The sequence below is a fragment of the Parambassis ranga genome, chromosome 2 (assembly GCF_900634625.1).
Source record: "Parambassis ranga chromosome 2, fParRan2.1, whole genome shotgun sequence".
NCBI classification, from domain to species: Eukaryota; Metazoa; Chordata; class Actinopteri; family Ambassidae; genus Parambassis; species Parambassis ranga.
The window spans coordinates 9,534,221-9,562,036 of record NC_041023.1 but is presented as its reverse complement, the minus strand read 5'-3'; the positions used below and the strand labels follow the sequence as shown (position 1 = coordinate 9,562,036).

General features: G+C 43.3%; 2 protein-coding genes across 3 annotated transcripts; one reads left to right on the top strand and one right to left on the bottom strand.

Moving 5' to 3' along the window:
- Positions 1-8,758: 8,758 nt before the first annotated feature.
- arpp21 (cAMP-regulated phosphoprotein, 21) lies at positions 8,759-17,769 on the top strand. The gene is made up of 20 exons (XM_028423926.1): positions 8,759-8,975; positions 12,259-12,420; positions 12,540-12,702; positions 12,816-12,854; positions 12,959-13,024; positions 13,111-13,216; positions 13,377-13,515; positions 13,868-14,005; positions 14,090-14,189; positions 14,286-14,381; positions 14,466-14,503; positions 14,595-14,651; positions 14,946-15,136; positions 15,620-15,751; positions 15,839-15,957; positions 16,055-16,111; positions 16,203-16,361; positions 16,446-16,539; positions 17,040-17,140; positions 17,272-17,769. Exons 3-20 carry the CDS (start codon positions 12,544-12,546, stop codon positions 17,428-17,430), a joined length of 1,950 nt encoding a protein of 649 aa, XP_028279727.1. The 5' UTR covers positions 8,759-8,975; positions 12,259-12,420; positions 12,540-12,543; the 3' UTR covers positions 17,431-17,769.
- Positions 17,770-20,629: 2,860 nt separating this feature from the next.
- Positions 20,630-25,688, bottom strand: zftraf1 (zinc finger TRAF-type containing 1). 2 transcript variants are annotated; one of them, XM_028423953.1, is made up of 7 exons: positions 25,174-25,688; positions 24,572-24,906; positions 22,982-23,076; positions 22,537-22,680; positions 21,498-21,709; positions 21,153-21,331; positions 20,665-20,877 (listed from the first exon to the last, which is right to left on the bottom strand). In XM_028423953.1, the coding sequence occupies exons 2-7, from the start codon at positions 24,857-24,859 to the stop codon at positions 20,665-20,667; spliced, it is 1,131 nt and encodes a 376-aa protein (XP_028279754.1). In that variant the 5' UTR covers positions 24,860-24,906; positions 25,174-25,688. The 2 variants fall into 2 exon arrangements, with proteins under 2 accessions (XP_028279763.1, XP_028279754.1); XM_028423962.1 differs by lacking the exon at positions 25,174-25,688 and having other exon boundaries at positions 20,630-20,877; positions 24,572-24,859.
- Positions 25,689-27,816: the final 2,128 nt, after the last annotated feature.

The following is a 27,816-nucleotide window of genomic DNA, read 5'->3' as shown; positions in this document are numbered from 1 at the left end:
AAAGCCAATTGTAGCTCTGGATGTGTTTATCAAAGGTGTCTTTGTGTCTCAGGCGCTTAATTTTAACAAGACGTTCTCCACCGGAGGAGTGTCATATTTTAATTGGTCTGAAACAGAATAAAGGCAGCAAACAGAGCACTGCAGTGACAGGTATTAATTACCTTCTGCCTAATGGCTCCCAAACTCAGCACTCAGCCATATTGGTGCTCACACTGTTCTTACACCCCCACTCTTTTCTCTCATCGCTTTTCTCTCCTCCTCACCATGTGTTTGTCCATAATAAGGCTGAATCAAGGGTTTTCTTTGGCTAATTACATAGAAGTACTCGATTAAGGATCTGTTCGACAGAAATACCCAATAAGGGACCCTTCCGCCTCGGGGGATACTCTTCATTCCACAGTGTATGTTTAAATTTGTAGCTCAATTAATAGAAAATAGGATTAAAACATGTTTTATATATATGTACCCACATACTGAGTCAACATGCACCTGAATGCTATGTGGTGCAAATGAATAATCACTTCGAGGATTCTGTGACACAGTTCAAGTAGCGTGGTTTGCAGTTTAATATCTAGATTTATTTATTTATTTTTTTCAAGGATGATGCACATTACTCAGCATCACTGTAAATGTGCCAGTGCTGGCCAAATGGCTCCATTTCAACTGTTGTCCATTGGCCAGATGTTAAATTAGGCATTAAAGCAGTAATACAACAACACATTTTCAATGTAATATAGTGAGACAGCAAACACAACCTGTGTTAAACAGCTTAAAAGTGATTAATAGCAATGAAATATCTGAATAATTGTTACAGCTTAAAGCACTGGCTAGCTAGGGTTGTGATGTAATAATGTAATAAGGGGAAAAGAATCTTCTTTACTGCACCAAAGTGTACAGAATGCCTGGCTGTCATTCAACTTTCCCCCCTTTATAAAGTGCACAGTGAAGTGGAGATGTGGGAAGCTTTAAATAGAATGACATAATGCTGAAATCTCATTTATGGTGTTAATTTGTCAGCTTACAAGTTGCCAGTATCAGTGCGTGTGCATTGCCTGATAAATTTGCCTGAACGAAACAGCTCTCTGGCCCTGATATGTGCTTTTTTTCCTTTTTTTTTAACCATAGAAGCGAGATGCCTGAAATAGCTCTGATTGACAGGTATAGAGACACAGTTACTATAACAACTACCTCCTGGCTCTCATGAGCACTTCTCTTCCTCTCCACCCCCCTCATCTCTTTTCATTTTCTTTTACCAGCTCTCCTTTTTACCCCCATCTCCCTCTCACCCCCTCACTATGTGCATGTGTGGGTGTAGAGGGAAGAGATTATGAAAAAGAACTCGACTGCAATATTCCTTCACATGGAGATGTTTTTGTTGCAAGATAGAGAGGCCTGGCACTAGCTATTGGATCTAACCTGTGTGGGTGAGGGTAGGCGAGAGTGGGAAGATGAAACATGCTTATACAACGCAGGCAAATAAGCCTTTTATATTCTTTTCGTGTTTCCTTTTTGGTGCCTGTTCCTCTGTCAGGTTGAGCTGCTCCGCTTGTATAATCAAGTCAGTCCACCGCGCTGGGTTCCTGCGTTCCTGTGTGCGTGCGTGTGTGGGTGTCTTTGCATGCGTGTGCGCATTTGTGTCAGCGAGTGGCACAGTGAGGCCACCCGATATGATGAGTGAATTTCAAGCACGATAGAATCTAGTGGGACTGACACCGGAGAGAGAAAGTGTGTGTGTGTGTGCTGCTGGGAAGAAGACGGACGTCATTGCTGCCACCTGCTTTAGTGGGACAAAGGCCAGACATATACACACACATTTGCATATGCAGACAGCCAAGCAGAGGTCAGACCAATCTCTTAACATAGCATTAATGATATGATTTACTTAACCTTCTTATGCTTGAGCTATCCCTCCATTCCCTCCTGTCAGTGCCCCCCCCCCAACTCTCCTTCCCCCTCCTCCCCCCTGTCCCTGCCTCTCCTTTCATCTCCCCGTCTCTGAGTCATCACACAGGGTGAGAGGTCTGAGGAAAACAAGCTGCCAGAGTTGGACATGCCATAACAATGCAGCACCTGTCAGAGTGTGTGTGTCTGTGTACCTATGCGAGTACATGTGCATGCAGCTGTCTCAGAGCGTCTGTCATCAGGAGAAAGCAGGGAACATTTCCAAGTGTTACTGTAAATACAAACACACACAGGCAGTCCAGCGTGTGTGTTTGTGTGTCTGTGTGTTCTCGCTGCTGTGGCTTTCTCCAGAAGTTGCTCTGTCTCTTTTATTGATTGGCTGTCTCGCTTTGTGGCAGGAAATGAGACGACAGGTCTCAGCACCTGTGTGACCTCAGCCACTGAGAGCTCCTCTAATGATCTGAACTCGACTGCCTGGGTCTCGTGCTGCAACCAGTTTCTTCACTTGGCACAGACCTGATCAATAGCACACCCATCAGTGTCTGGCACTGCACAAAAGATAGATACTGCTCCTGCGTGTGTGTGTGTGGTTCAGATCAAATAATGAGAGCACCTGTAGAGGTCTCTACTCCCTGCTTGTTGCAGAAGTTGATGATGTAAGAAAGAAAAAGCTGTGCATCAGGTTGCATATTGATCTAATTGTTGCAGCAAATTGACCAGCTGAACTGTAATCTGTGATTCTCATGTGCTGACGTCATCGGTGCAGCAGTAATTTCAGGTGATTTCTGTAGCGTTCACGCGGCGAAGGGGGCGATCATTCAGAATTAATTAGGCTACGACACACAGGGGAAGGCGCAGCCCATAATAACACATTTAAAACAGGATGGGATCTGGTATCCAAGTGCAGGGTATCCATAGAGACCGTTGCTATGGCAGAGAGAAATCTCACCTCATTAGGAACAAATATAAATAGCCTTGCAACTCAGCTTATGGTCATGATGCCCACGGCTGAGAGAGCAGCCTCAGTGGCTTCCAGGTCAACAATACTGGATGGGAGTTTAGATTAAAGATGGAGTGATGAATAGAGGAAATAATTAAGAGAATTAGAAGGAAGGGAGATGGTTTGTAAGGAGGGAGGAAAAAGATTGAGTTCCTGATGATGGGAGACAGAAGGAGGAGGAGGAGGAGGAGGTACAGTATGTGTGGGAAAGAAAGATGGATGAGGTAGAAAAAAAAGGAGCCAGAAAGAAAGAAGAAAGTTTGTCACTGCTTTCTGAGAAAAAGCTGCCAAATGTGGAAACCTGTATAGACATAAATAGACATAAACGTTAAAAATGTGTAAAACTCGTGAGGATTCAAAGGATGATGAGATGTGAATCTGTGTGAATTTTTTTTTCTAAGCACTGACTTTTGCAGAAAGGGGTGTTTTCTTTTCACAGAAACGTACAAAATGAGCGAGGAGGAGAGAGGAAAGATTGGGGGGGGGTACTGTGAGAGTAGTTGACAACCAAAGTGAAAACTGGAGACATCCACTGCTGATTGCATCAACAGGTCTGAAGCCCTCCAGATATGCTGCAGTGCACTGCAGTATTACTGAAGTATTGACTCATCCCATTGTTGCCTGTCCGGAGGTTCAGTTTGGACTTCGCTGGTCTCACTTCCTCTTTGCTTCCTGTGTTTTACGTTCCCTCTGCAGCCTGCTGTCTCTCTTCACACTGTGTGTGTGTGTGTGTGGCAGCACGATTAGATTAAGTGTTTCTATGGCATTTAGTCATCAAGGCTCAATGACAGCTGAAAGTCTGGTTAGTGACATAAGAGCACAGAAGCTGTGTGTACTCTGCTTTTCTGGCTCAGACCTGCAAACTTATGATTCCCTACTTCAGAAATCTGACTGGATCTTTTCATTTTTTTACATATTGCACATCATCGGGACCTTAACAGCAGCTTCCCTATCTCACCTTTCATCCTTAATTGCATTTAAACTGCTGGAGAAAAAAGTGAGATTAGATTAAATCTTACAGCAAATAATGCAGTCAGACCATCCATTTGCATTGTGAATACCCTCACATCAGTGGCCGCTGTGTAGATTTTGCAAATTCCAGGCAAACTGATGGGTCAATTAAGGCAGAAAAAAAGCAGAGACTCCCTCCTCTTGATGCAAATAAACCTTAAAAGCTTGTCGCAGCTTCCTGTTCTTCAAAGCTAAATGGTTTTCTCTGCCTTTGTTGTGAACAGTGTGTTTTCAACTCAGGAACAAAGGTGTCTGCGACGGAAAGATGAAAAACTGCGACAACTGATGAAGATGGTATAGAGTTCAGACGTACGTTTGTGTGGGCTGTCTAATTGAGGAGATTGTTTGATTCCTCTCCCTCTGTGTTTCTCTCTCTGAAGACCTGTCAAAATCGCAATCAGCGAAAACAACGTGCATACACAGACTGGAGGAGCAGGAGGGAGAAAGAGTGGAGATGGAAAGACGGCATTTAGGAGGAAAAAAAGGAGGGAGTTTACGCCCACCGCCTAAAGAGATGAGAAGACAGGCAGAGCAGGGGAGAATGTGTGGAGGAAGCATTGTGTGTCTGTGTGTGTGAGTGTGTGAGAGAGAGCTCCTCAGCTTGTCAAACATCCGTTATAGACCACAAACCCACACAGCCATCATGCTACTAAGGTCTGTGTCTTGAACAGGTGCACTTCCTTCACCCTCACACACACATTTTCTTATACATTGTCTATGTATGTGTGTATGTGTGTGGTAGGTGGACGCATTTACGCGTGTTAGGTTCGAGCTTTGTCCACAGGGCACAGACCCAGAAGAGGTGATCCACGGTGAGTCAGAGTCCCTGATCAGAAAATAGTCGGGTGGATTCTTCTTGTGTGCTGCTGCTTCCTTCACAGCACTCTAACTGTTTTAGCTCTGCACTGGCACAATCTGCACTGCACTCTCAGCCCAACCCACGTTTGAACCCGTATTATTCCTCACTGTGCTCATGTAATTCTGACTGCTGACGCACTGCATCTAAATTCATCATCCACTCACCCTGGGGTGTTACAGCAGGACAGAAGTACACTTTTTTTTGTTACCTCACAGATTTAGGTACAGTTCAGATCACAGCACATTGTATAGAGGTGTTAGCACAGGAGGCTCGTCTAATGAGGTTAAAGCTCTTCCTTTCCTTTTGTGGGTGGAAGTGTACTGACTCACTGTGTAATCACTCAATTGTACCTCTGACACAGTCTCAGCTGATCCTTCTTGTACTCTTGACACTAACTTCGTTAACAGTTTGACCACCTTTAGATTCATTTATGCTTCATTGATGATGCAAAACACCAGTGACATATGCCTGCATCCTACCAATGAGAACAGTCATATCTGTGTTACTAAAGTGAGGCCTGTTGTGATGCAGAATTGTGAGTCTGGGTAGAATATACTCTATTTTATGCTATTCAGAAGGTCTTTCACCATTTTAAAGTGAGTTTCTATGGCGATATGAAGATAATATTACCATTATCTCTAGTGATAGAAACACAGATGCCCTGTGTGTAAGTGCATAGATAGATGGATAAAGAATAATTTTAGGATGAATCCACTGTCCACCGTGCAGCAGTAATGTTTAATAGATATTATCTGCACTACATATTATGCTGATTGTGTTCTATAGCATATGTTATGGGAAAGGAGATATAATGGAAGAATATGGTCTATACAGAAACAGAAGTATACAGTATGTTTATTAAAACTTTGGTTTCAAGGTATTTATGTAAATAACCTTTATTCTGTGGACAGCTTGCTTGGTTTGAATTAGGCCTCCACTCAGTAGGTTCACCTCATTTAAATAAAGATGCTGCACAGCAGCATGATGACTATTATTCTTATCCTGAGCATATAGAAAATCATAAAAAGTATGATTTAATTAGAATTAATGTCGCTTTGAAGAAAGAGTGTGCTGTGCTGCGGTTAAGGTTAAGCAGCAGGTTAAGCAGCAAAGAGGAGGAGGAGGTCTATTTGTCTGTTTCTTGTCTGTGGCTGTCTAGTCACCCGGCCACATGCTCCATCATGGTTTAAATATTCATAGGCCGCCTCTCTGAATATTCATGAGCTCCCTATTAATATTTATGAGCTTCACTTGTTGAGGTGTCACTCGATCTCTTGTACACACATGCACACAGAGACATTTACACACACTGACGATCAAAGGAGAGAGCTACGCATGTCTGCACGGGCGGATTCATGAGCTGGGGTCTGAGGTTCGGTTAAGCTGTGATGAAATAGTGCATTTGGAGTCATGTTTGAATCAACCTACTTCAATAAACATTAAAAAGAAGAGTTCAATTATTTGCTTTTATAGCAGTGACATGAATCCAGTGGTTAGTTTAGCTCAGTATCAAGTGTGTCTCTCTCCAGACCCAATAATCAATACTTTCCTTATTGACTGTTAAGACCCCTAAAAATCGGGTCCAGACTGAAAACTACAGGAAATACCCATTATATATGAAACATTTAATGATAATAAGCAAACTAAATGCCCAGACCTTTAAACACAGACATGCAGAACATGATCATAATCATAAAGGCTGACTCTATATGTCTGCCGGAAGCAGCATTTACCCTCCTCTCCCTCTTTGAGACCAGCACCACGCTGGTCCTAGTTACAGTAAGGTCTTTAAACAGATATTTCTGCCCTTCAGTGAGCTGCTGGAACTGATGTAACAGTATGACACACACACACACATACACAAGCACATGGTCAGCTGTGCACTTTCTAATAAGTGTGTTTATATAACAAGCCACAACAGTGGTATTTCTGTGCACACGCTATGGGAAACGAGCGCCACCGAGTCTCTGTCCTGTGTGCACGCATGCCAGCCATGCTGCCACAACAAGTGAACAGCAGGTGTGTGTGTTTCTGCTGTGCCACTGTTCAGGATGCTATTAAAAAAGTACACACAGCAGCTGTCTACAGATGAGATGTTTGAGTGGTTAAAGGTAATATGACCACAGAGGTTCACAGTGATGTAAAATTGTTCTTTCTACATTACTGGAGTGTCATTAAAACACGTCTGTGTGTGAGTGTGTGTAGGGGCTGTGATGCAGGCAGATAGAAATGTCTGTGTGACGCACATCCTGAGGCCCTTGCTCACTCATCTCTGTAGTTCAAGGTGGTGAATTTGGTGTTTTACACCTACAGGACGTGTCTGCAGTACATGAACCTGTGCTTAAAGCCATGCTTAGTTTAGGTCTTATAGGAATAAGATGATAAGATGGAGAAAAGTCAGACACAGACACAGTTGTGTCTTGTTGAGTCACCTGTTTGGTCCTTTTTTTTCAACATTACCTGCAAGATGTGACACACAAACAAAGGCAACTCAGAAAAGTTGAATCTGATATGTGTGTGTGTTTTTGAGGGGTGTAATGTCAGGCTGACACTTGGGACCATGACACCTGACTCACATGGGAATCCATTTTTTTGTCAGCTACCACAGACACAAGTCCTGACACAGCTGAGAGATTTTACATTATTTATTCACACAACAACAGGATGCACAGTGGCATAAACACAGTTTTTCTACAGAGAACAGGCTGCAGTTTCGGTTTTTGTTCCATATTTCTAAATAAAATCAAATTATCAGTCAATAAAGTTAAAGTTAAAGCTGTACACATTGTATGAGAAGGTCAACAGCTGGTCTGGGGCTCATTATTTGGGCTTGGATTCTGTATAATGAATGCAGCAATGGAAGGCTAGGCTGGACATGATCAGACAATATGACCTCACTAATTCTAAAACAGACCTGGCTGTGATATAGATATATAAAGCTTGGTAACATTCAACAAGATGCCCTCCAAGTAACCAGACACCTGATCGCTTGCGTCTGTTGTGGTGAAACCATAGACAGAGAGGGCTGAGTGGTTCAGATTCAGAGGGGCTCTGTGATAAGAGCACACTTATGGAGATGAAAGACACCCGGCTCCTGCCATCTAGGGCTCTCAGGTCTTGTAATATTTATCCGATCACAGGCCATTATTTTACAAACACACAAACATATTGCATTATGAGGGATTACCGAAGGCAGATTCAGATATGATTGGACATAATACACTCAATGTCAGCACATACAAGAGGCGAGGCTCCACTTTGATATAATATCTGTACTTCTGCTAAAGTAACAGTGAATTCTTCCTAATAAATTTTACAGTATGCACCACTACTATAGCAAACAAACACAGGGGTACCGAGTACTAATACCCCTAAACAGACTAACAAGCAATTTATCCACTATTCATCCGGCTAATAAAACTAAACTCTGATATAATAGGTTGTCTAATTATTCTCCTTCAATAGGCTGTGCCTATAGCTGCAGCCCTTGTCTCTGTAATTAAATACAGCTTTGAATGAATGGTATAACATAGTGCAGTGGCAGGTTTTTAATTAGTTGTGCAATCCATAGGGCCATATGTGCAGAAAATATAAACTGGTGTTCGTACATGATGATGAAGAGCAGCACGGTATCCAGCTGAATTATCCTTTTATTCAATGAAATCCTTATATTTTGATCATTCTGATCATTTTGATGGGATGTGGTATGGGGACTGTGTATGCTGATGGAAGGATGCTGATTGGTGTGATAGCTTCATTATTATAACATCTAAAAATAAATGTGTATAATAAATGAGAGATTAAAGTATCAGAGGCTGCTGTCTGTACTTTTTTTTGGAGAATTCAGGTGTGAAGGAATGTGATGCAGATGGAGGGACAGACAGACAGACAGACAGACAGGGACTCACAGAGAAGAGTGGGCTGCTGAGGGTTTGGCTCTCGTGCATTCCTCGCGTGTGTGTGGGCGCGTGGCTCAGGGTTCAGAGCTGTCGGCCCTCCTCCTCCTCCTCCTCCTCTTCCTCCTCCTCCTCCTCTCCCCCTGATCCCCTCGGCTGCTCCTCCTGCTCCGACAGAGACAGGCAAAAGGCGGAGGAGGAGCAACGGACCTCACTAGTCAACAGACGCTGAGAGTACAGCAGTCCGTCGGTCGGTGGGTCACACCGGCAGAAACACGCGCAGGCAGGAAGACATCCGCGCCTGACGGTAAGCTAACGGACGTTGTTCATCCCCTCGATTAGCTAGATTAATATTAACTCCGCGGGCTGTCACCGACGCCTCTTTCTCTCTTGTTGGTACTTTTACGATATTACTCAAACCAGATAATCATCTAAGGTTAGCGGGGTTAAGATGTTTTAATAATTAAGCGGAAACTCAACGGTTAAATTTGAAGAAATGACAAGCTAACTGCGCCCCGGAGCGCTGCTATCTGTGGCGATGAATGAAACGGGCAACTGGAAACATACTGTTAATTATTACTCTAAACGATGATGTCAGCTATTTTTCATAAAACAATATCAAAGCATCTACTTCCGTCTTTGTGTGGTAAAAGCTAGTGAATGCGTTGAGTGAAGAAATATGAGTTTACGCCGCTTATTCTTTGGCGTTTGTGTAATTGAGTTCACATTCCGCCTCCTGCTGTGTATCCTCCGCTCCCCACATGCCGCTGACAGCGCGGTGAAGTCCCGGAGCAGGAGGTCCACTCCCTGCCCCGGGTGTAAAAATAGTGTCAGCTTCAAACCCGGGTCACCGTAATGCGACACACACTCAAAACAAACACCAGCCCTCCAAGACCCGAGAGAGAGGGAGAGAGAGAGAGAGTCCTGAAAGTAGATCAGCACATGCCCGATATGACACTGGTCCGTCCCGTTATGTGGGTCAACAGGATGCTACCTAGTGCATTTTGATGTCACCTGTTTGTTTTGAGACTATGCTACAAGACGCCTTGGCTGTTTTTTGGGGGGAAGTAGCCCTTTAACACCAGCTCCTGCCCCTGTGTTGTGTTGGTTGAGTGTGTGTACACTGTACTGTAGGTTATTTCCCCGTTCAGCTGCAGAGAAGTGCAGCTGTCTAAGCCACAAGAAGTCACTGAGTGATAAGACTCCTGTGGCTGGCCAGGTGTTTTGGCGACAGGACGGTGTAACCTGAATCTCACATGTGTAGCCTACTTTCTGCTCGTCTTACAGGGTGTGAGACAATGCTGCTTACCTAAAATTGCAGATAACAAAACCATGCAGGGACACAATATAAATTCATACATATCTTAGCAGGTAAGCAAATATATACCTTATATAATGCGAGGAGGACAACAAAAGCAGCCCAATTAGGCGAAGCCCCTACACACAACGGATAAACAAAGCACTGAAGGTTCCTGAAAATTCTCGGTTATTATTTTAAATCAGAGGGACCTGCTCTATTATTTCTTTTATTCCTGCACTGAACTGTGTCCTAATGAGCTCCTGCGCTGAGGGAGAGAGTGTATGAAATCTTGTTTTAGATTCAGCTGCAACCTCAGAGACAAAAGCACAAACAACAGCCTCTCTGTGACCAGAGGGGGTGATGATTTCTTGTTCTTAAAAAAAAAATCTTGAGAAATATAGAATGAATATGTCCTTAAAGAAGACAAATTGTACAGACCAAGGTCTACACACTAGAGTGGTAGACATCAGTTTTGAATGGGCAACTGGAACCCATGCCCCTTCAAAGCCAGATTTTTCAGTGGTCTTAATTACAAACAGGATTATAGTGAGCTTAAGGACTAAATCTAACTTGGTTTAGCTGACAATGGCCATAGAGTCGCTTTTGGATATTTTCCCTTTGGACTGCCTGTATGTCAGTGTAGATGAGCCAGGCAGCTTTTGGCTGGAGAAGAAAGGTGTCCTGGTGAGTAAGTGGCTCCCGAGGCTGGAGAGCTTCAGGGAGAGCAGCAGATGGATGATGATGTAGCGGGTACTGGCGCTCCCTGCCTCCCGCCACCATCCGTCACACGCTAATGATCGTGTCACACCTTCTCCCCGGGCGGCCGGCCACTTCTGCAGCGCTCAGCTCAAAAACTGGTAGCTCCACTCAAATCCTCTCAACACGGCCGTCGGCTGAAAAAGCCTAGAGAGACAGGCTGTGCTGCAAGTCTTTCTATCACTAATTCTCTCTTTTTCCAGCGCCTTCCTTCACCCCTGTTCACCTTTAAAGTCCCCACAGACTGCTTCCTCATCTCTCTTCATCCCTTGCTTCTCTCGCCTCTCATTCATCTTATTTCCTTGCGCATCTGCAGCTCTACATCATTCTTTTCCCCCTCTGTCCTCATATCAGTGTACATTCACAGCACAAGCTTGCTTCTAATTATTAAATACCATTTTGTTTTTCTTTGTAATAACTAAAGGAGAAGTGATGTTTTTTTCACTGTTGTTCCCCTCTGTGAGGTCAGGCACACTGCAGTGCTCATGAAGTTGGTGTGTTAAACCAAAGGACAGCTCAGCAGGACTACGCCAATGGCGCATGGGGGAGCCTCGCAAGTTATCATGTCTTATTGGATGTGCTATGCATACAGCTAAAAATCATTAAAAAAACATTTATTGTTTTATTGGTATTATCCAGCAATGGACTTTTCGGAATGTTTGCTCGAAAATGTGATAAATTCTTAGAGCAACACAAGACAAGATTTCAGGCTTCTCTCTACTGCATTGATATTTTTTGTTCAAATGGAATCACGTACATTGTTTCACTGAAGCAGTAAACAGCCCTTTGGTCGCACATGGACTGACAGAGGTCTTTTTGTTTTTTCACAAACTGCTATTATCTCCAGTCAGGTGTTAAATAACCATGTTAAGGGACTCTGCATCCTCTGAGCTCGTTATTTCTGTCCCAGGTGTTACAGGAGTAAGTGTCCCCTTGAGCTGTGTGTTACAGCGGAATGTGTCCCCAATGAACACAGTTGGCGCTTTAGTAAAAGATGGTGGAATTCCACTTCCTCCTGTATGTGTGTCTATCTCTTTGGTCTAAGCAATATTCTCACCACAGAGATCAGAGACTCAGTTTGGCATTCTGGGAATATCAGTGCTGCCGGATCGGATGATGCTCTCCACAGCTGCTGTTTCTAAGAAAAGCTCGAGGACACACTCAAATACACACACATCAGCCATGCGTTCACATGAGCTACACACATGTAAAAACACAAGCAAATACCACATCCAAGCACAGGGCTATGCTGTATGTTACCATCACGGACGCACAGGCACACTTACAGTAATTCTCTGTGTAAGCAGCAATTAACTGTCAAGCCAGGAGAGTATCTGGGAAGGGTAGACAGAGGTTAACACACATACGCAGACACACAAGCTTAGCTACTTGGTGTCATTTCCAGCAGCTATGCTTTCATGCCGTGGCAGCTGTTTGATGTGTGTGTGTGTGTGTTGGAAACGGTGTAGTGGTGTTTCAGTTGTACAATGACCACTAACGTTGTTGTTTATCCTGTGTTTTTCAATCTCTTCAGGCTATTTTCCATTGACCAGTAAGAGGCAGGCAGAGAGAAGAACAGTAGAGAAGGCAAGCAGAGGCGGAGACGATAATTGCGTTTCTGGCTGCCCCGTGGGAACATGGGATATATGACCTCATCATTCACCTGTGAGGCTCTCCAGTAAACAACACCAGATAGGTAGAAACAACAGACACACGCAGACGCTTGCAAATGCACGTAGACATCTTTTAATTACCAGTAACATATACAAATGCAGACATTATTTGGCTGACAGCCTAAGAGTGGGTATTTTTCAGAAGGATGACTGAAGCTGTAGAAAGCGCAGATGTCCTGCTGAAGCCCTGTGACGTGACGCCAAGTGACGCCATCCGCTGCACCTCCCCTCCGCCATGTCTACCCCTCTGCAACCAGAGGGAGGACGAGGAGTGTTGCGGTGACAGGGGGAAGCTTGAGCAGCAGGTAAGCGACGATAAACATAGATAGCGTTAGATGTACCATGTTTTAAATTATGCATTCCCACCGACACACACACACACACTTTTTATTATAATAAATTGTGTGCTCACTGGCAGAAACACTGTGACCAGGTGCAACCAAAGAAAAAAGTAAAGGTAAGCTAAAATAATTCAGCATCTCATTATTCATTCTTACTGAAATATCGATTGTGTTGGACTCTATGAATTTGTAATATTGCTTGCTTGTGCATGCATTTCAGCCCAGAAGAAAGTTAGTGCGTGGGAATGCTGTCTGCGAGGAGTCCTCTCCATTCGAGGAAACACAGGTAATGCATGTAAATGCACAAGATCTTTTCTATTCTTCTCATCCTCATCATCACCACAATGCTCAAACTATTTTCTCCTGTTTCAGGCCTCTCCAAACGTCTCATCTAGCTGCCATGACAACGAAAGCACTTCCTGTAAAGAGGAAGAGCAGGAGAATGGTGCAGATCCAAAGAAACATTCATTGTCCAAAGGTTTGTGTGCAATCTCATAAAAACAAGAAGCTAATAAAAATAAAATTTAATAAAATAGGATTCTGTGCCACTATTTAGATGTAGTTCTCGAGGGGTCTTTAATATTGCAGTGTGGTTTTGTTGAATGTGATGCATCCTGCCTTGAATGTGCTGCTTACAGAGTCCAGCGTGGAGTACACAGACTCCACTGGCATAGACCTACACCAGTTTATCGTTGAGACCCTCAACAGGAATCCCAGGGAGCGTATGATGCTGCTTAAACTGGAGCAGGACATGATTGACTTCATTACTAGCAATAGGTAAGGGAGAGGGCATCAAGCAGAGGACACAACCTTGATTTTTCATTGAGCTATGTACCCGTTATTGAAGAAGGGATTGTTTTAAATTTGCTGAACATTTTCAGCTCATACATTTATAATTTTGTCTATACAGCATACAGCTTATTTACTGTGCTGATCAATATATTGAGTCAGTTATGCTTGTGTGGGTGTGTTTGAGCTACCAGAAATGAAATATAACTAGTCTCAATTTCTGTTTTTCTCCCCATCTCTCATATTCTATCCTCCCCTCCTTCTCATTTTGTTTTGTCGCTCCCTCATTCTGTCTTTTTCTTGCTCCACCCACATCTTTCCTTGTTTCTATCTCTCTCAGTCCCTTTAAGAAGTTCCCTCACATGTCGTCCTACCACCGTATGCTGGTCCATCGGGTGGCGGCCTACTTTGGCATGGAGCACAATGTAGATCAGACAGGCAAGTCTGTCATCATCAACAGGACTAGCAGCACACGCATGTAAGCTCACCTAATGCATCAAAGTCTAAGTGTGTTTTCTCATAAATGCTCTGTGTACTTATATCTGTTGTTTGTCTATTAAAGACCAGAGGAGCGTTTTCTAGACAAGGTGCACAAAGACAAGGCGGAAGAGATCCATCAGTGGAAGATTATTTTAAAGAGAGACAGCAGCTCAGACAACCAGGTCTGTCTGTCCCTGCCTTTCAGGAATTTCCTCCATAATTGACAACTGATCGCATCTATCAGTGATTTGACCTGTTCTCTTTTCTCTTCCCTGCAGAACCGACTCCACCCCTTACGAGAGAAGCAAAGCAAGTCCATGGAGGAAAGAGAGGAGGAGTACCAAAGAGCACGAGAACGAATCTTCAACCAGGAGGCAAGAGAAAGAGGACAAAACGGGCAGATATACGCCACAGACACAGAAAGGATTCATACTAATTTCCCTGCTGTACTTTTTCAGCCTCTCTGCACCCAGGAGAGCGCCCCTGTAGAAACCAGGTAACCTTGCCTGCAGTATCATTTTTTTCCCAGCTTATTATATTTAGATGAGAACATTAATATATGTCTGTGTGTGTGTGTGTGTGTGCAGGGATGTGGAGGAGTACAATCCATATGCTGAGACCCAGAGGAGAAGGCAGCTCTTCAGGTAGAGCTCCGTCTGCACAGTCATTTATCATCTTAATCTGGTCAGCTCGGCTGGCACAGTCTGCAGCAGGAACAGGACCCAGATTTTATTTTAGCTGTTTGTGCATGTCAGGATTTGGGATTTATATCAGGCAGAAAAAGTCTTTATAGATAATATTGGTGAAAGAATGTAACTTCAGTCCCTCATTGTGTGTGAGATATCAGCAGGTGTGGAAGCCATTTTTGTCATTCACAGTAATGGCATGCCTCTCATGCAGTAAGAAGGCTGTAGGATAATTCTGGATGTGCCTCACAGGGGGAGCCGTGACAGCTCAGGCTCCAGCTGGACAGGCAGCAGCAGGCAGAGTAGCACTGAGACCGACTGTCGTTATAGCAACGACCCCCGACCTTGGAGCAGCACCGACTCTGATTCCTCCTATCAGTGGACAAGTCCCGCCCCGAAACCCCACCAGCCTGTCAGCCACAGCTGGGACTCACGAGGTTCAGGTGCGTCTCTTTACTTCAGAATAATGTTTGATGACTTTTTAGCGCTTCCTGTGTCACACGTTTAAGGTGTGAACACAGGGGGTGAAACACTTCACTCCTCTGTACCTGTATGCAAGCAAACTTAATGCACACACTTCATCACAACGCTACACTTCAGGGGGTAAAAAAATCGCTGTCTATAAATTATCAGTTCTTTATTCAGTAGCATCTAATTAACAAAAGGCAGTGGAAGTTCTTCTGGTGTGAAAATTGAACTCAATCCACGAATCTTCGCACCATAGCTGTAAATTTTCACACAACACCTCCAGTCTTCTTCACATATTCAGAAAAGGAAAAAAAAAACGTCATGGAGACTGAGCGAGGAGCTGTGCGCAGTATGTTGAGTGTGCTGTGTATTATCATATTGAGATGTTGAAATGTGAATCTGTGATGTGCCACCTCTGTTCTCACTCTTTATTTCTTCTCTGTCTCGTTCCTTCTCAGGCTCCATCTCTCTTTTCAGACTGCCTCCACACCCTTCTCCTCCTCCCATCATAGAAGAGCTGGCTCCCAACTCTGCCTATGTCATGGAGAACGGGATCCCACCAGGAAGCATATTAGTGAACCCACAGACAGGTATAAAACACAGACACTCACTCCTACACTTGCATGTTTTTGAGAAAGGACATACACATTTATCATGCTTAATGTTGGACCTCTTAGGGCAGCCTTTTCTCAACCCTGACGGAACCCCTGCTGTGTACAACCCTCCGGACAGTCAGCAGCCAGTCAGGAGCCAGACACAGCTGCAGGGCTCCCCCCCTCAGCAGCCACAGCAGCAGGTAGAAGGTTTTAAAGATACGTTCACACTGACATACACACTTGTCACTGTTTGTGTCATTATATCTGTCTCTCTATGTGTGTCGGTGTGTCTCTCAGGTGGTTCAGTACTCCTCTTTCTCTTACGCCGCTCCTCCTTCACAGCCATACCAAACAGTATGTATCTCTGCATGGTTCAGTGGTGTATTTACAGTGTGCATTTGTCTTTATGGGATCACATGCTGACCTTCTTTCTCTTAATGCACAGATTGAAGATCTCCCCACACAGTTTGGCCATATGACCTGTCAGTCAGCAAGCGAAGCACCGCCCCTCTACCCTCTCAGTCAGGGTTACGTCTATGCAGCTCCTCACCTTCCTCCTCCCCCACCTCCCAACCTCTCGAGCTACTGCCAGCCCTCACCTCAGGTAAGAACACACGTCCACTATATATGTTTTTAATGTAATGTGTATATATTCTGACTTAAACTCAACATCCATTATGTCCTACAGGTGCCTATGTATTATTACCCTACCTCAGCTCAGCATGGATGTAGGCCAGTCTCACCCAGCCAGCACATTCAAAGCCAAGCAACACAACCAACAGGTACTTTCTGCATAAATGTGTGCATGTGTGTTTATGAGTGAGAGAGAGAGAGAAAACAAGCTGCGGCAGTAGAGGAGGGGGCCGTTACACTGTCTGAGATGTAGTCTGAGGGTCTCACAGTGAACCGGTCTCTTTTCCTGCTGCTTCTATTCATCACAGTCAGAAGACACAATCCACCACTGACATCTACAATTCAGAGATTTATTGATGTGTAACACAACACAAGGAACAAAAAACAATCAGAAACAGGACTGAGTGGATGAAGAAGAGAACTATGCTTTTTATTGCCAATAAAGATTTTAGTAAAGGCACTGAATCAATCAAATAAAACCTATCCAAGTTTTTAATTTATTTTTAATGATTAAATAAATAATATGCCCTCACAATAAGCTGTATGAAAATGCACCCTGCATCATTCTCTTAATTATTCTGAAAGGATCTCTTGTGGCTTGGCAGTAATCAAATATGTTTTTAATAATCTCATATGTGTGTTTTTGCAGGAAGTTATGCCCCTGCTGTGAGGGTGCAGCAGTCTTCCCACCCCCAGGCGGTGCTGGGCACCTACTCACCAGTTGCCTCTCATCCATGTAGCATGGTTCAGGTAAACACAGAACCACCCAAGGGTCCCGTTAAAGACCCTGATGTAGCATTTAGCAGTTCACAAAGTGCCTGTAATAGCAAGTTCACCGCGCTGACTTTGCTTCCTCCTTGTCTCTCTCTTACCCTCTGCAGGGTGGTGTTTCAGTGTCTTTTCCCCAAAGTAAAGTTGTGAATGGGGTGGGTGGGGACGCGGCTTACTGCTGCGTGGTGCCCGCACCCACCCACCATGGCAGCTGCATTCCTCCCGGCTGCACCAACCTCAATGCGCCATCCTGGAGTGCACAGTACTGACGGAGTTATGATGGTTCTGGTTCCTGTGTGAACTCACATGTTGTATCCACATGACACAAACACCTTTTTTCACACTCATCCACCCACCCACACCTTCCTCCTCCTCCTCATCATCCTTGATGCCCCCTGGATATGCTATTCACATTCAACACATCCTCTCTCACAGAGATAAATGTACCACTGTACCAAAGCTTAATAGTATATATCAGAGCTGCTGTATTGAATGCATAATTTATATACGCAAATGGAGTTTTATATTGATATTAAATTATATATTGTGTTTTAAGGAAATGCACTGTGTGAAGAGAATAAAGCTCTATGGCTGGATTCACAAGGTCACATTTCTATGTTATCCTGGATGACTCCACTTAACCAGAAGAAGATAATGCAGCAATGATGACAATTATACATACACAAGGAAGTACAAATAGGTACAAAGCAGCACACACTGAGGGTTAGATGTGTGCTGTGGGATAATACAGATTTGGGTTGTTAAGCAACTGCTGGGATGAATGCTCACATTCACCACTGCTGTAGTAGTGGTGAATGTGTTTAATCATTATTGACACTTAGTTGAAGGTAGTCCTGGTTATTGTGAAGTAACAAGATTTTCACACAGCAAGAGATTTTCTGAGTATCTTTGACGTTAAATCAGATTTTAACTGGTTTTAAAACACATTTCCAAGGCTTCCTCTGAGATTTTAGCGCCTCCTCCTGCCCAAAAACGCTCATTACACCTTCCGCATGTTCAGCAAGAAATGTAATATTCGGACTACAAGTTGAAAACAGACACAAGCAAGCGATTTAAAAAAAAAGTCATAAATTTGAACACGTGTTTCCCGCGGACCGTAAAAAGTGACGCACCTGGTTGAGCTGGCCTGCGATTGAAGTCTGCTACTCGTTGGAAATGCCAATAAATGTAAGTTTTTTGGTTGGATTTATTATCCTAATCACATTTTTTGTGTTCGTTTCATTGTACTTTATTTTAGTTTTAGCTCCAGTTTACCCTGACATTTCAATAAACTGACGAAATCACTTTTTAAGTCCTCCAGAAACATTTCCTTCGGCGTTTCTGCTTAACATCGTGTCATTATTTGTTTGTGTGGCTAATTTGCTAAAGACATGTTCACAGGTAATCCTGCAGAATATTTTCTTAATTTATTGATTATTCATCTGGTCTGTGTAACGTGAAAAACGTTGCACATAAAAATATCGTTAAACTGTTTGCATTTAGCTCTGCGGGCCTTTTCCTGCTTGAAAAAAACAGACGTGTGTGCACGCTGGTACTCTGAAATTGAAGCATCTAAATGGAAATTATGGAGATTTTATTTACACCTATGCTGTTTTTCTGCTGTGACATTTTACACTCCTGCAATATACACACACAATAACGTCGATGTGTTATTGTTCTGATGTCGGGTAATTCATTTTGTACTGAAAATGATTCATATTCTTCCTATCAAATTCAATGAAACATATCCATCATCCTCTCTGTGCTGAAAAATTAAATTTAGATTTAATAACTGCGATTCTGAATGCATAATTTATACAGACCACCGCTTTTGCAGAGCAAGGCCTATTTTTGTTCTTTTCTAACAGTCAGGCACAGAAACATGGGCAGCAGCAGGTTCCATGATCTTTAATAAAAGGCACATGTACAGCCATAGTGAGATGAGTGAGTCCACTGGCATAGAGACAAAGCATTAAAACACAGAAATACAGGAAGTAGAGGTCAGGAGGAGAGAGATCTATCTGCTTTACAGTAGAATCTACATAAGTAACATCTTTTCTTTTTTTCGTTCAAGTAAGTCTAACACTAATATGTCAACCATGGTAAGGTAAACACCCCCCCATCCCCAACCCCCCATCCCCAACCCCCCATCCCCATGTTGCCACCCAACCACACACACAAACACACCATCCATCGCCACTGAACGTCTGCTCCAAAAATAAGAAAATTGTCTTGAGAGGGCCGCTGATTTCCGAGCAGATGAAGAAGTCCTGATCGCCCTGAGACATTGATGCTTTATCTACCATGTATTCTTCTATACTAATCCAAACATTGCGCTAATACTGAAATACTACATGGTCAAACACTGTAGGTCGGTTGGTTTGTGGTAATTTGATTTTTACTGCTAAGCTTCTGTGGAAGAACTACAAATGTCACTTTGGTGATACAAATTCCCAACAAATGTTAAAGTAACCAAATTACCAGAAACTGACACGGTGTATCTGGGAGTATTTGATTTGCCCTTGCTTGTCATATCCTGGAGGATTGTACTGCTGTTCAGGTGGTGACATAGAATCTCATAGTTATGATCTGATTACTCACACACTCGCACTCACACGTAGGCAGCCGATCACACTCTAAAACCCATTCTAAAAGGAAAAAACTTCACAGGTACTTAAATATTCAGGGTTAAGAGAAATAAAAATGGTATTAGTGTTCAAGGTTAAATATAACCACAGGTGGGGGAATAAGAACTAAAATATGCATGCAGCCAGGCCGTCTCTCCTCTTGATGAAAGCTAGAAAGGGGGCAGGGGTAGGTCAGGGTGGGACGCCGTCGCTCATATGTTCTGACGCACAAAATGCCAGAACATTTGCCAAAACAGAAGGAAACTGTCGGGCAGTGGGGAAGACACACACGCACACACACACCCTCACCTCCATGTCCAAAGATCAGTCACTCCATTTTCACATTATCACGTGTCTTTGGGACAACATGCAAGCAGAGTTCAGGCTGATTCCCCCGCAAACACACACACACACACACATTCGACAGACGCACCCAGCATACCCTGCTTTGGTTGGTGTGTGTGTGCTACCTTTGGCCGTGGGCGTCAGGGGTGAGAAGGCAGTTACAAACCATAGGTACACACAAACCAGATCCACAACCCCAACCCCACTTCTTGCAGGTTTCACCCCACTCCTCCATCCCATATCAATACCCACCCATCTCCATAGCAACTCACAGCTTTCCCAAGCAAGGGGTCTCACTATCTTGTAAAAGGAGGTAAGTGTGATTAGTGGTGTGTGAGTGTGTGTCTGTAGATGCGTGTACCCTGTGTGAAGGTATGTGTATTTGTGTGTATGTGTGTAGGTGTTAAGAGGTATCAATGGTTCAGTGGTGTCTCTTAATAATCACATCCTCTCTCTGACCCTTGCCTTCCATCACATTGCTTCTTCTTCCTCTTCCTTCTCCTCCTCCTCCTCCTGTTCTCCTCTTACACTCTATTTTTGGACTTGGAAGATGAACAGGCGAAGGTTGATGTTTTTGGCGGCCAGCAGTTTGTTGCATTCCACCGAGTCGGAGATGGGCAAAGGGACGTAGTCGGTCTCGTTGGCGTCGTTGCTAAAGGAGTGGTGATGGATGACAGGCTTGATCCGCACGTCATCGTACGGCCCCTTCAACAGCAGGAAAGAGCACTCCAGGGCAGAGTTCACCTGCAAACACAGCAGCCAACACATGCAGGTGAATATAGATCACACTTCCTCATCACACAAATGCCAGCTAAAAAAAATCTATTAGTTATCAATCTAAACAAGGCAACAGTAATGAATGCCTGCAAAGTTTTATCTACTCATGTCTCTGTCTGGTTTACCCTGTCACAACTTTTTACACTCAAACCTGATCTGGTATATCGTGATGACTCATAAACCCAAAAAGAAGACACGAGTAAACTTAAAAATAAACACGGACAGATAGATGGTCAGTGTACCTTGCTCTTGAGGATGAGCTGGAAGGAGAGGGTTCGCTTGCAGGAGAGGTTGGGGTTGCGCTCGGAGTCATTTACGCGGGCTTTCAGCACCCACGTCTGGTTGAGGACAGTGAAGCGCGGTGTTTCATAGTACAAGCGAGTGATGAAGTCATCGGTGCGGTACGGCCTGAACTGCACCTCTGAATGGACACGCAAGTGGAGAAAAAGTGAGAAAGGCTCTAAGAATGAGGGAAGAGTTCAAAATGGGAACTTCGCAGATCTGAACTAAAATGGACTGTCATGAAAATTACTATATAGAGTCTTTTGGTTTTAGTTGACTTATAAATAAAACTTCTTTTTATGTACCTGTAAAGCCGATTTTCTCATAACAGAGCAGACTAAAGATGCTGTTGTAGAGCTGCATGTCTCTGCGATGGTTCTGGTCCATCTCTCCCAATATTCCCATCAGCTCTGCACCAGTCTTAGTTGGATGAGAGCACTCGCTTTCATGTGCTGGCAGCTCGTGGAAGGGACCTTGCCAGGGGCATCCGATTCTCTTGTACTTACATTGTGTCACCCTGGCAACATAAGGGCAAGAAAGAGTTTAACCCAGAGGAAGCAGTGATGTGGCTTCATATAAATTAGATCCTTCACATGATACTTGTGGACGGTAACAGGTGTTAATTAATGCTGCACTAATGATAAGTGCTCGCTGAGAGCTAACTTCAAGGAAAGAAAGACATGGATTCACATCAGTGACATCGTGGATAGAGGTGCCTTTCAATGAATGCGTGTTACTTACAGTAAAGCAAAGTATTAATTATGTGAAAGGTACTAGTTGGCCTCTCAAGTGAAGCAAGACTAATTAAAGCCATCAAAACCCTTTGAACTACAAAGTTTTGTCTTACACAGGCGTTTCTACAGGACCTGCACTTGTAATCACTGGCTGTAATTATGGCACATTAAATCCTGAGTTACATGAGCACGCCATCTTGAACACCTCCTCGCAGGAGACCGACATCATTTTCTGCCTGACCTGACCGATAAAACACCTGGTGACTGCCACGGCTGTTCTCATAGCAACGTGAGCACAGGCGCCACTGCCACTGCTGCTGTCCTAAGCAGGGTCACCTGTTGCTATGGCAACAACCCCACAGGACGTCACATGGGCCTGAGCATCACATACGACAAACCCCGCTGTAAACTGTAATCACATGAGGATTTTGTTTCCCTCCTCCATCTTCCCCACTTTAAACCCATGTGACAGTGTGCTGACCACCATTAAAAACTCACCGCATCCGAAATTTCCCATCTGTTTGATTTTGAACTAATTTTGGTGATTATGAGTACACTAGAGCATGAAAAAAAATGTATTTTTGTTCGTTCGTGTGTGGGTGATGTGTACCTGTCTTGGCACTCCTCTTTCTGGTGTCTCTCTAAGCTGGAGCGGGGAAACTGTTTTAGGCAGAAGGTACATTCTGTCGGCAACTCACTGACAGCCTTCTCCACGGCGAGGTTTCTGCAGCACAGGTTCTTGCTGATCTCACACCTACACAAACACACACAACTATGAATCATACCTCATCACTATGGTATATTTAACATATGTGGAATGTTAGTGTAACAAGTTTGTGGATGATGTAGCTACACTAGCACACTGGTCATGTCTAAACATCAGAGAATTTCTGGAAGAAAACTATGTTTAGGACACTTTAGGAAAACATGCTTAAACTAAATTTATTAAAACTGCAGAGGTAGAAATTGCTAATTACTTTAGAGAACCAGTATTTAACTATAAGCAAAAATACAACAGCCATTCTTTTATTCTTTATTGTGCAAACTGAGTTTACCTGCAGTTGGGACACGTGGCCTGTTCCTCCTTGAGGCGAGAATCAGCCAGGAGGTGGATAAAACAGCCAGCGCACATCAGGTGTCCATTGGTACACTGTAGCAGAAAAAAAAAGTTCAATCAAAACAGTGATTGAACAGTTTGAAGGAGGACAAAATTACAGTTAGAGGATGCTAAATGTGGAGAGACATGATAAACATAACATAAAAAGTATCACAAATAAAATGTAACCATAATTTGTTTCTGGGGTTTTTACTGGGACCACTAAAAATACATGTAGGGGATACTGTGATTAATACCAAGCACATAATCCACTTAACCAAGCACATTTTAAACTTTTTGCTCAACCAAACCCTTCAAAGGGGGCTGGCACTGCCTTGTGTTAAACCTGTCAGTCCAGCTAAGCCCTCTGGCTTGTTGACTAACTAGAAAGACTATGACTTGTCTATTATTGACATACATATACTGTCAGTACAGGGTTATGTCAGCAGAGCCAATGATGTTTTTCAGCTTCAAAATTAGTAGGTTCTTCTTTCAGTAAATATATGGCTGAAAGTAACAATGATATTCCCACTCTACATAGATAAACAATGCCCCACGTGAGGCATTATTAAAATAATAACAATAACAACTGGAAATCTGAATAATCTTATTTACTTGCATAAATCTTATGAGCTGGGTAAAGAAGGCTAGTACTTTCAGAACCAAGACTTTTTTTAAGGAGAGTTTTGTATGAATGAATTGTACTGGTGCCTTTTTGTATTAATTTTAGTTTTTTTTTTTAATTAATGGGTGCTGTTGTTGTCTACTTTTTGTTTTTTTTCTCTGCACAAATTAAAACAAAATAAAAGTTTAAAAGAAAACTAATTTGGGGAAATGTTATTTGAAATTTTAGATTAAGTCTAATTTAATTTGGTTAAACAAAAAACAATGCATCAGAGATAACAAAATGGGATGGACTGTTTTACTGATGATTAGATAAATAGCACTTCTATAGTAAGCTCTTGACCTTTCATGCACAAATTTGGTGGGATAAACTGTGATTGAACCAGTCTAAAAAAAACATCTATTGATATATAAGCATGGTATTATGTATGGAGAAATGTGAGGTTGTGTTTCCACTGTTGTTAAATGTTTAACATAAAGTGTGGTTGCACTGAGCAATGGTTGATTACTTGACATTGAAGGGAGTAGTCTGAGGTCATTTAGTAGAATATTGTTGAGGGTTGAAGGGAAGGGCTGAGAACTAACTTTTAGGTTCTAGTTGAGTTCTAGTGTGGAGTTTGGGGTGTGTTTTTGAAGACTATCAGAGGGGAAAATGTCAACTTGAGCCAGCACAGCTGACCACCAGCATGGCTGTGTCTGGTCTCTTCACCTCATGGCTCAGTTTGCAGTATACACACTTGGGCCTGTGTTGGATCCTATATTACTAAAAATAAATGGAGTTGGCCAACACATTCAACAGGTTGACACTGGGGATTGGGGGCTGGGGCACATGGGGGAGCTTCTATTATGGGTTTCAGCAGGTTTGCTGATGTTTGACAGTAAGTTTAGGATTATGGGGGAAGTTTGTGATTGACACCACGTTTACCTGGTATACAGACGCCTTGGGTAAGTCTAGGCACACGGTGCAGCACAGCACTGAGTACAGTCTCTCCTCCAGCTTTCCTGACTCCCCCTCAGGTATTTTTACCCTCTTCTTGGGTGGCTCGTCCTGGTCTGGCTCAGGCCCTTCTCGTCGTATTCCGACCTCCTCCTGCATGGCTGCGACCCCGGCCACAGCCTCCACCGCTGCCCCCACAGCCCCGACCCCCAGGCCGGCCGAGGAGGAGCCAGGGGCGGCCGCAACGCCCACGTCTCTCTCTTCCAGTGAAGACATGGCGACGGCTGTCTTCAAATGTCTAATATGAACCTGCCCCGACAAGGCTGAGCCCGAAATATTAGCAGGTTAGCTCAGGGCTAGCTTACAACCTGTCAAGCTAACGGTCAGCTGACAGCAAGCTAACGGCGGCTAGGCTAACGTTTTGGAAGCAGGCTGTCAGGAAGGAATGCAGGCTAACTTATTATTAATGCTTCCCTACTCATACGAACTTGGATTTTAACAAGCCAATGGTTGTGTAATAACGAGATCATGTGCAAATTGTAACTATGACTATCTGGTAAAGGAGATGTTGACTAGTTTTGTTGACTTACAGTGAGGCTAGCGGACTATGCGGCTAGCTACGTTGACAAAAACACAGCAGTCCTCTCCCTTTGCCCAGGCAGAACAAAAACAACTCGGGCTCTCTCAGCTGTTGTTGCACTCTCGACGCCGTTATTCGCAATGACAGCAGATTACACCGATGTGCACCAGCGGCCCAGCTCGGCTGCTCCCTGCGTCCCTGCTCCGGTGCCGGCTGGCTGTCCACGGGACCCACGGGACGTGTCGGTGATTAAAGCCGCGGTTAGAGACAGTTCTGTTGGGACTTGTCTCTCTGGCTACACAGCCATCTTTGTTTTTTTCCTGTCCGTCTCCCCCGACTTCACCCTGCACAGCCTCTTACGACTCCGGGTCAATCTCGCTATTAGTCAAGCAGGTTCTCGATCGGAGCAGCTAATAGAAGTTGTAGATTTACAAGTAAATATGTTGCCTGTTTCTGTGAGGGCCTATGTTCGCCAGTAACTACTTCACACACAGCCGTGCATTGGCTGACAGCGGAATGTTTTGTTGTGGCAGATGACTTGGGGTATTTAAAGAGTTTTTATAGGCGCATGCGTAGTAAGCACCTGCGGGTCAGTGTATGGCAGGACTTGAAAGGTGACCAAAACCTGATATGCGACAAATGTAGGCTACTCCACTATACTTTAAACAGTCTGGCTGTTAATGAGTTACATCTATGTGTTATAACACCGTAATAACACTAGAAAAAGCATTTCCTGAAGAAAATGCAAGTTTGATTGCTGCAGCTGAAGCCTTGCTTTAAATGCTGATGTGAAGGATTGCTCTGAATTGCTGAAGAATCTGCAATCTGAATTTAATTTGCTCAAACACGGTTAAGAATTTAAAAAGATGAAGCTCTTATTTTGAAAAGTAGAAAATCTTTGAATATTAGGAAGATATGAAACAGACACTGCTGAAGACATAAACAGTAAAAGTCACTGACCTTAAAGAAGCTCAGGCTGTGTGATTTGAATGTGGAAAAGTAGTATACAGCTGAAGGATGATCCATATGACAAATATAATGCTTAAAGTCTGATAAAGACTACAAATATGGCTGCTTTGTTAGCTTCTCGTGTGTTAGCCTGTCACCATGGTAACAGCCCTGCCTGTCTAAGTTGGAGACATAGGTGACTGTTAAACTCCTTTTACTCATGTCAGGGCAAATCCTATGTATTTTAATAAGGGTTGCACCCTCCGAACAATTACTGTTTTTATCCAAACCGAAGCCTTCAGAGAAAAAATATGGACACCGTCAGAATCACAAGATGTTGCTCTACAACACAGTATCATTTTTATGTTTATGATGTCAAAGATGTGGAATTTTCAGCGAGTTAGAAAATATGGTTGCTCTGCTTCTCTGTTTTTGGTTTTACATTATGTCTTAATAGAAGAATGAAGAATAACAAGAGTTCCTTCGAACTGATATAAAAATGATCCCAGTTAGATGGAAGGTGCAGGCCTGAGCGCAGGTTAGAGAGATTTTTTTTAGGCATCTCCTCAGCCTCTCTCCACTCTGCTGAAGATTCCACCCACTCTGGCTCTCAACATTCCACCCAATACACACTAATGTTAAACTTTGAGGCAGCCCAAAAATACTTGATTGACAAACTACTTCCAGTTCAAAGACCAATCAAGATGGCCAACATTTGAATAAAATAGTAGTTAGTAGTAGTTGAACATTTTGTGTTTTAAAGTTGAATGGTGTCTGTCAGTTAAACTATCGCAGAGTTTTAGCCCTTTAAAGTTGAATGGGTTGAAAGGGCTCCTCCATTCACTTTAATGCAAAAATCATTTTAGAAATTGTTGAATCATTCAAATAGTTAAAATAGTTTAAAAAATAGTTAAACACAAGTTGAAATGTGGTCGAACAGAATGATTCTGTAGCAGTTTCTGTAGCTTAAAGTATGACATTGAGTATAAGTTGAAGGTCAAAGGTCATTTTTAATGCAGCAATCTAACTAATTATCAACACTGTGCTGAAAACTTTTAACAAAACTAAAAACAGCTGTTTCTGGGTCTCTGGTTTGCTGGCTGCAAGTTTATTAGAGTGGTACAACTGGTTGCAATAGACCTTGAGTTCATTTGTGTATGTTAAGGATGCATAAATAATTAAACTAGGGGAACAGGGTGATCAATTGAAGCCTCCTTGGCCTCAGATACTAGGTCACATATAACCCTTTTTATCTTTATGTGGCCTAAAAGGCCTGGAGGGGGTACATGTGTGTACATGATGGATGGGGGGTTATGTGCCTCTGTGTGCTTTGGGTTGGGTGGGGCAGGATGTCAGAGTGTCAGCTGTCTGCAATCGGGAGTCACACGGCTAACCACTCCCCATTGCTTAGGGAGATATGCCTGTTTTTGGCCTGTGTGGAATGTCAAGGGAGCAATTCTACCCTCAGCTGTACACACACCATTTACCCAGTAGCGGTATGTGGTCACACACCTCAGTGTTGTGTAACTCCCATTACCAGATCTTACACCGAGGTAATTTGTTAAAACACAGCCAAAGATGGCGGATTCTCTGCTTGTTTTCAAAGAGGCAGGAGTTTGTTGACAACCCAGAACAAAACATCTACAAATAAACATGCAATGAGGACTATTACAGTGATGGTGTTTTTGTAGTTTATGACTGTATA

What these genes read in the sequence shown, in the direction of transcription:
- zftraf1 (XM_028423953.1), bottom strand. Translation starts at nt 24,859, where the DNA reads ATGTCTTCACTGGAAGAGAGAGACGTGGGCGTTGCGGCCGCCCCTGGC. An exon ending in AAAGAGGAGTGCCAAGACAG is followed by an intron (nt 21,710 to 22,536) that starts GTACACATCACC and finishes TTATGTTGCCAG; the next exon opens with GGTGACACAATGTAAGTACA. An exon ending in TGAGAAAATCGGCTTTACAG is followed by an intron (nt 21,332 to 21,497) that starts GTACATAAAAAG and finishes GTGTCCATTCAG; the next exon opens with AGGTGCAGTTCAGGCCGTAC.
- arpp21 (XM_028423926.1), top strand. Translation starts at nt 12,544, where the DNA reads ATGACTGAAGCTGTAGAAAGCGCAGATGTCCTGCTGAAGCCCTGTGAC. An exon ending in CTCAGCAGCCACAGCAGCAG is followed by an intron (nt 15,958 to 16,054) that starts GTAGAAGGTTTT and finishes TGTGTCTCTCAG; the next exon opens with GTGGTTCAGTACTCCTCTTT. An exon ending in CCAAGCAACACAACCAACAG is followed by an intron (nt 16,540 to 17,039) that starts GTACTTTCTGCA and finishes GTGTTTTTGCAG; the next exon opens with GAAGTTATGCCCCTGCTGTG.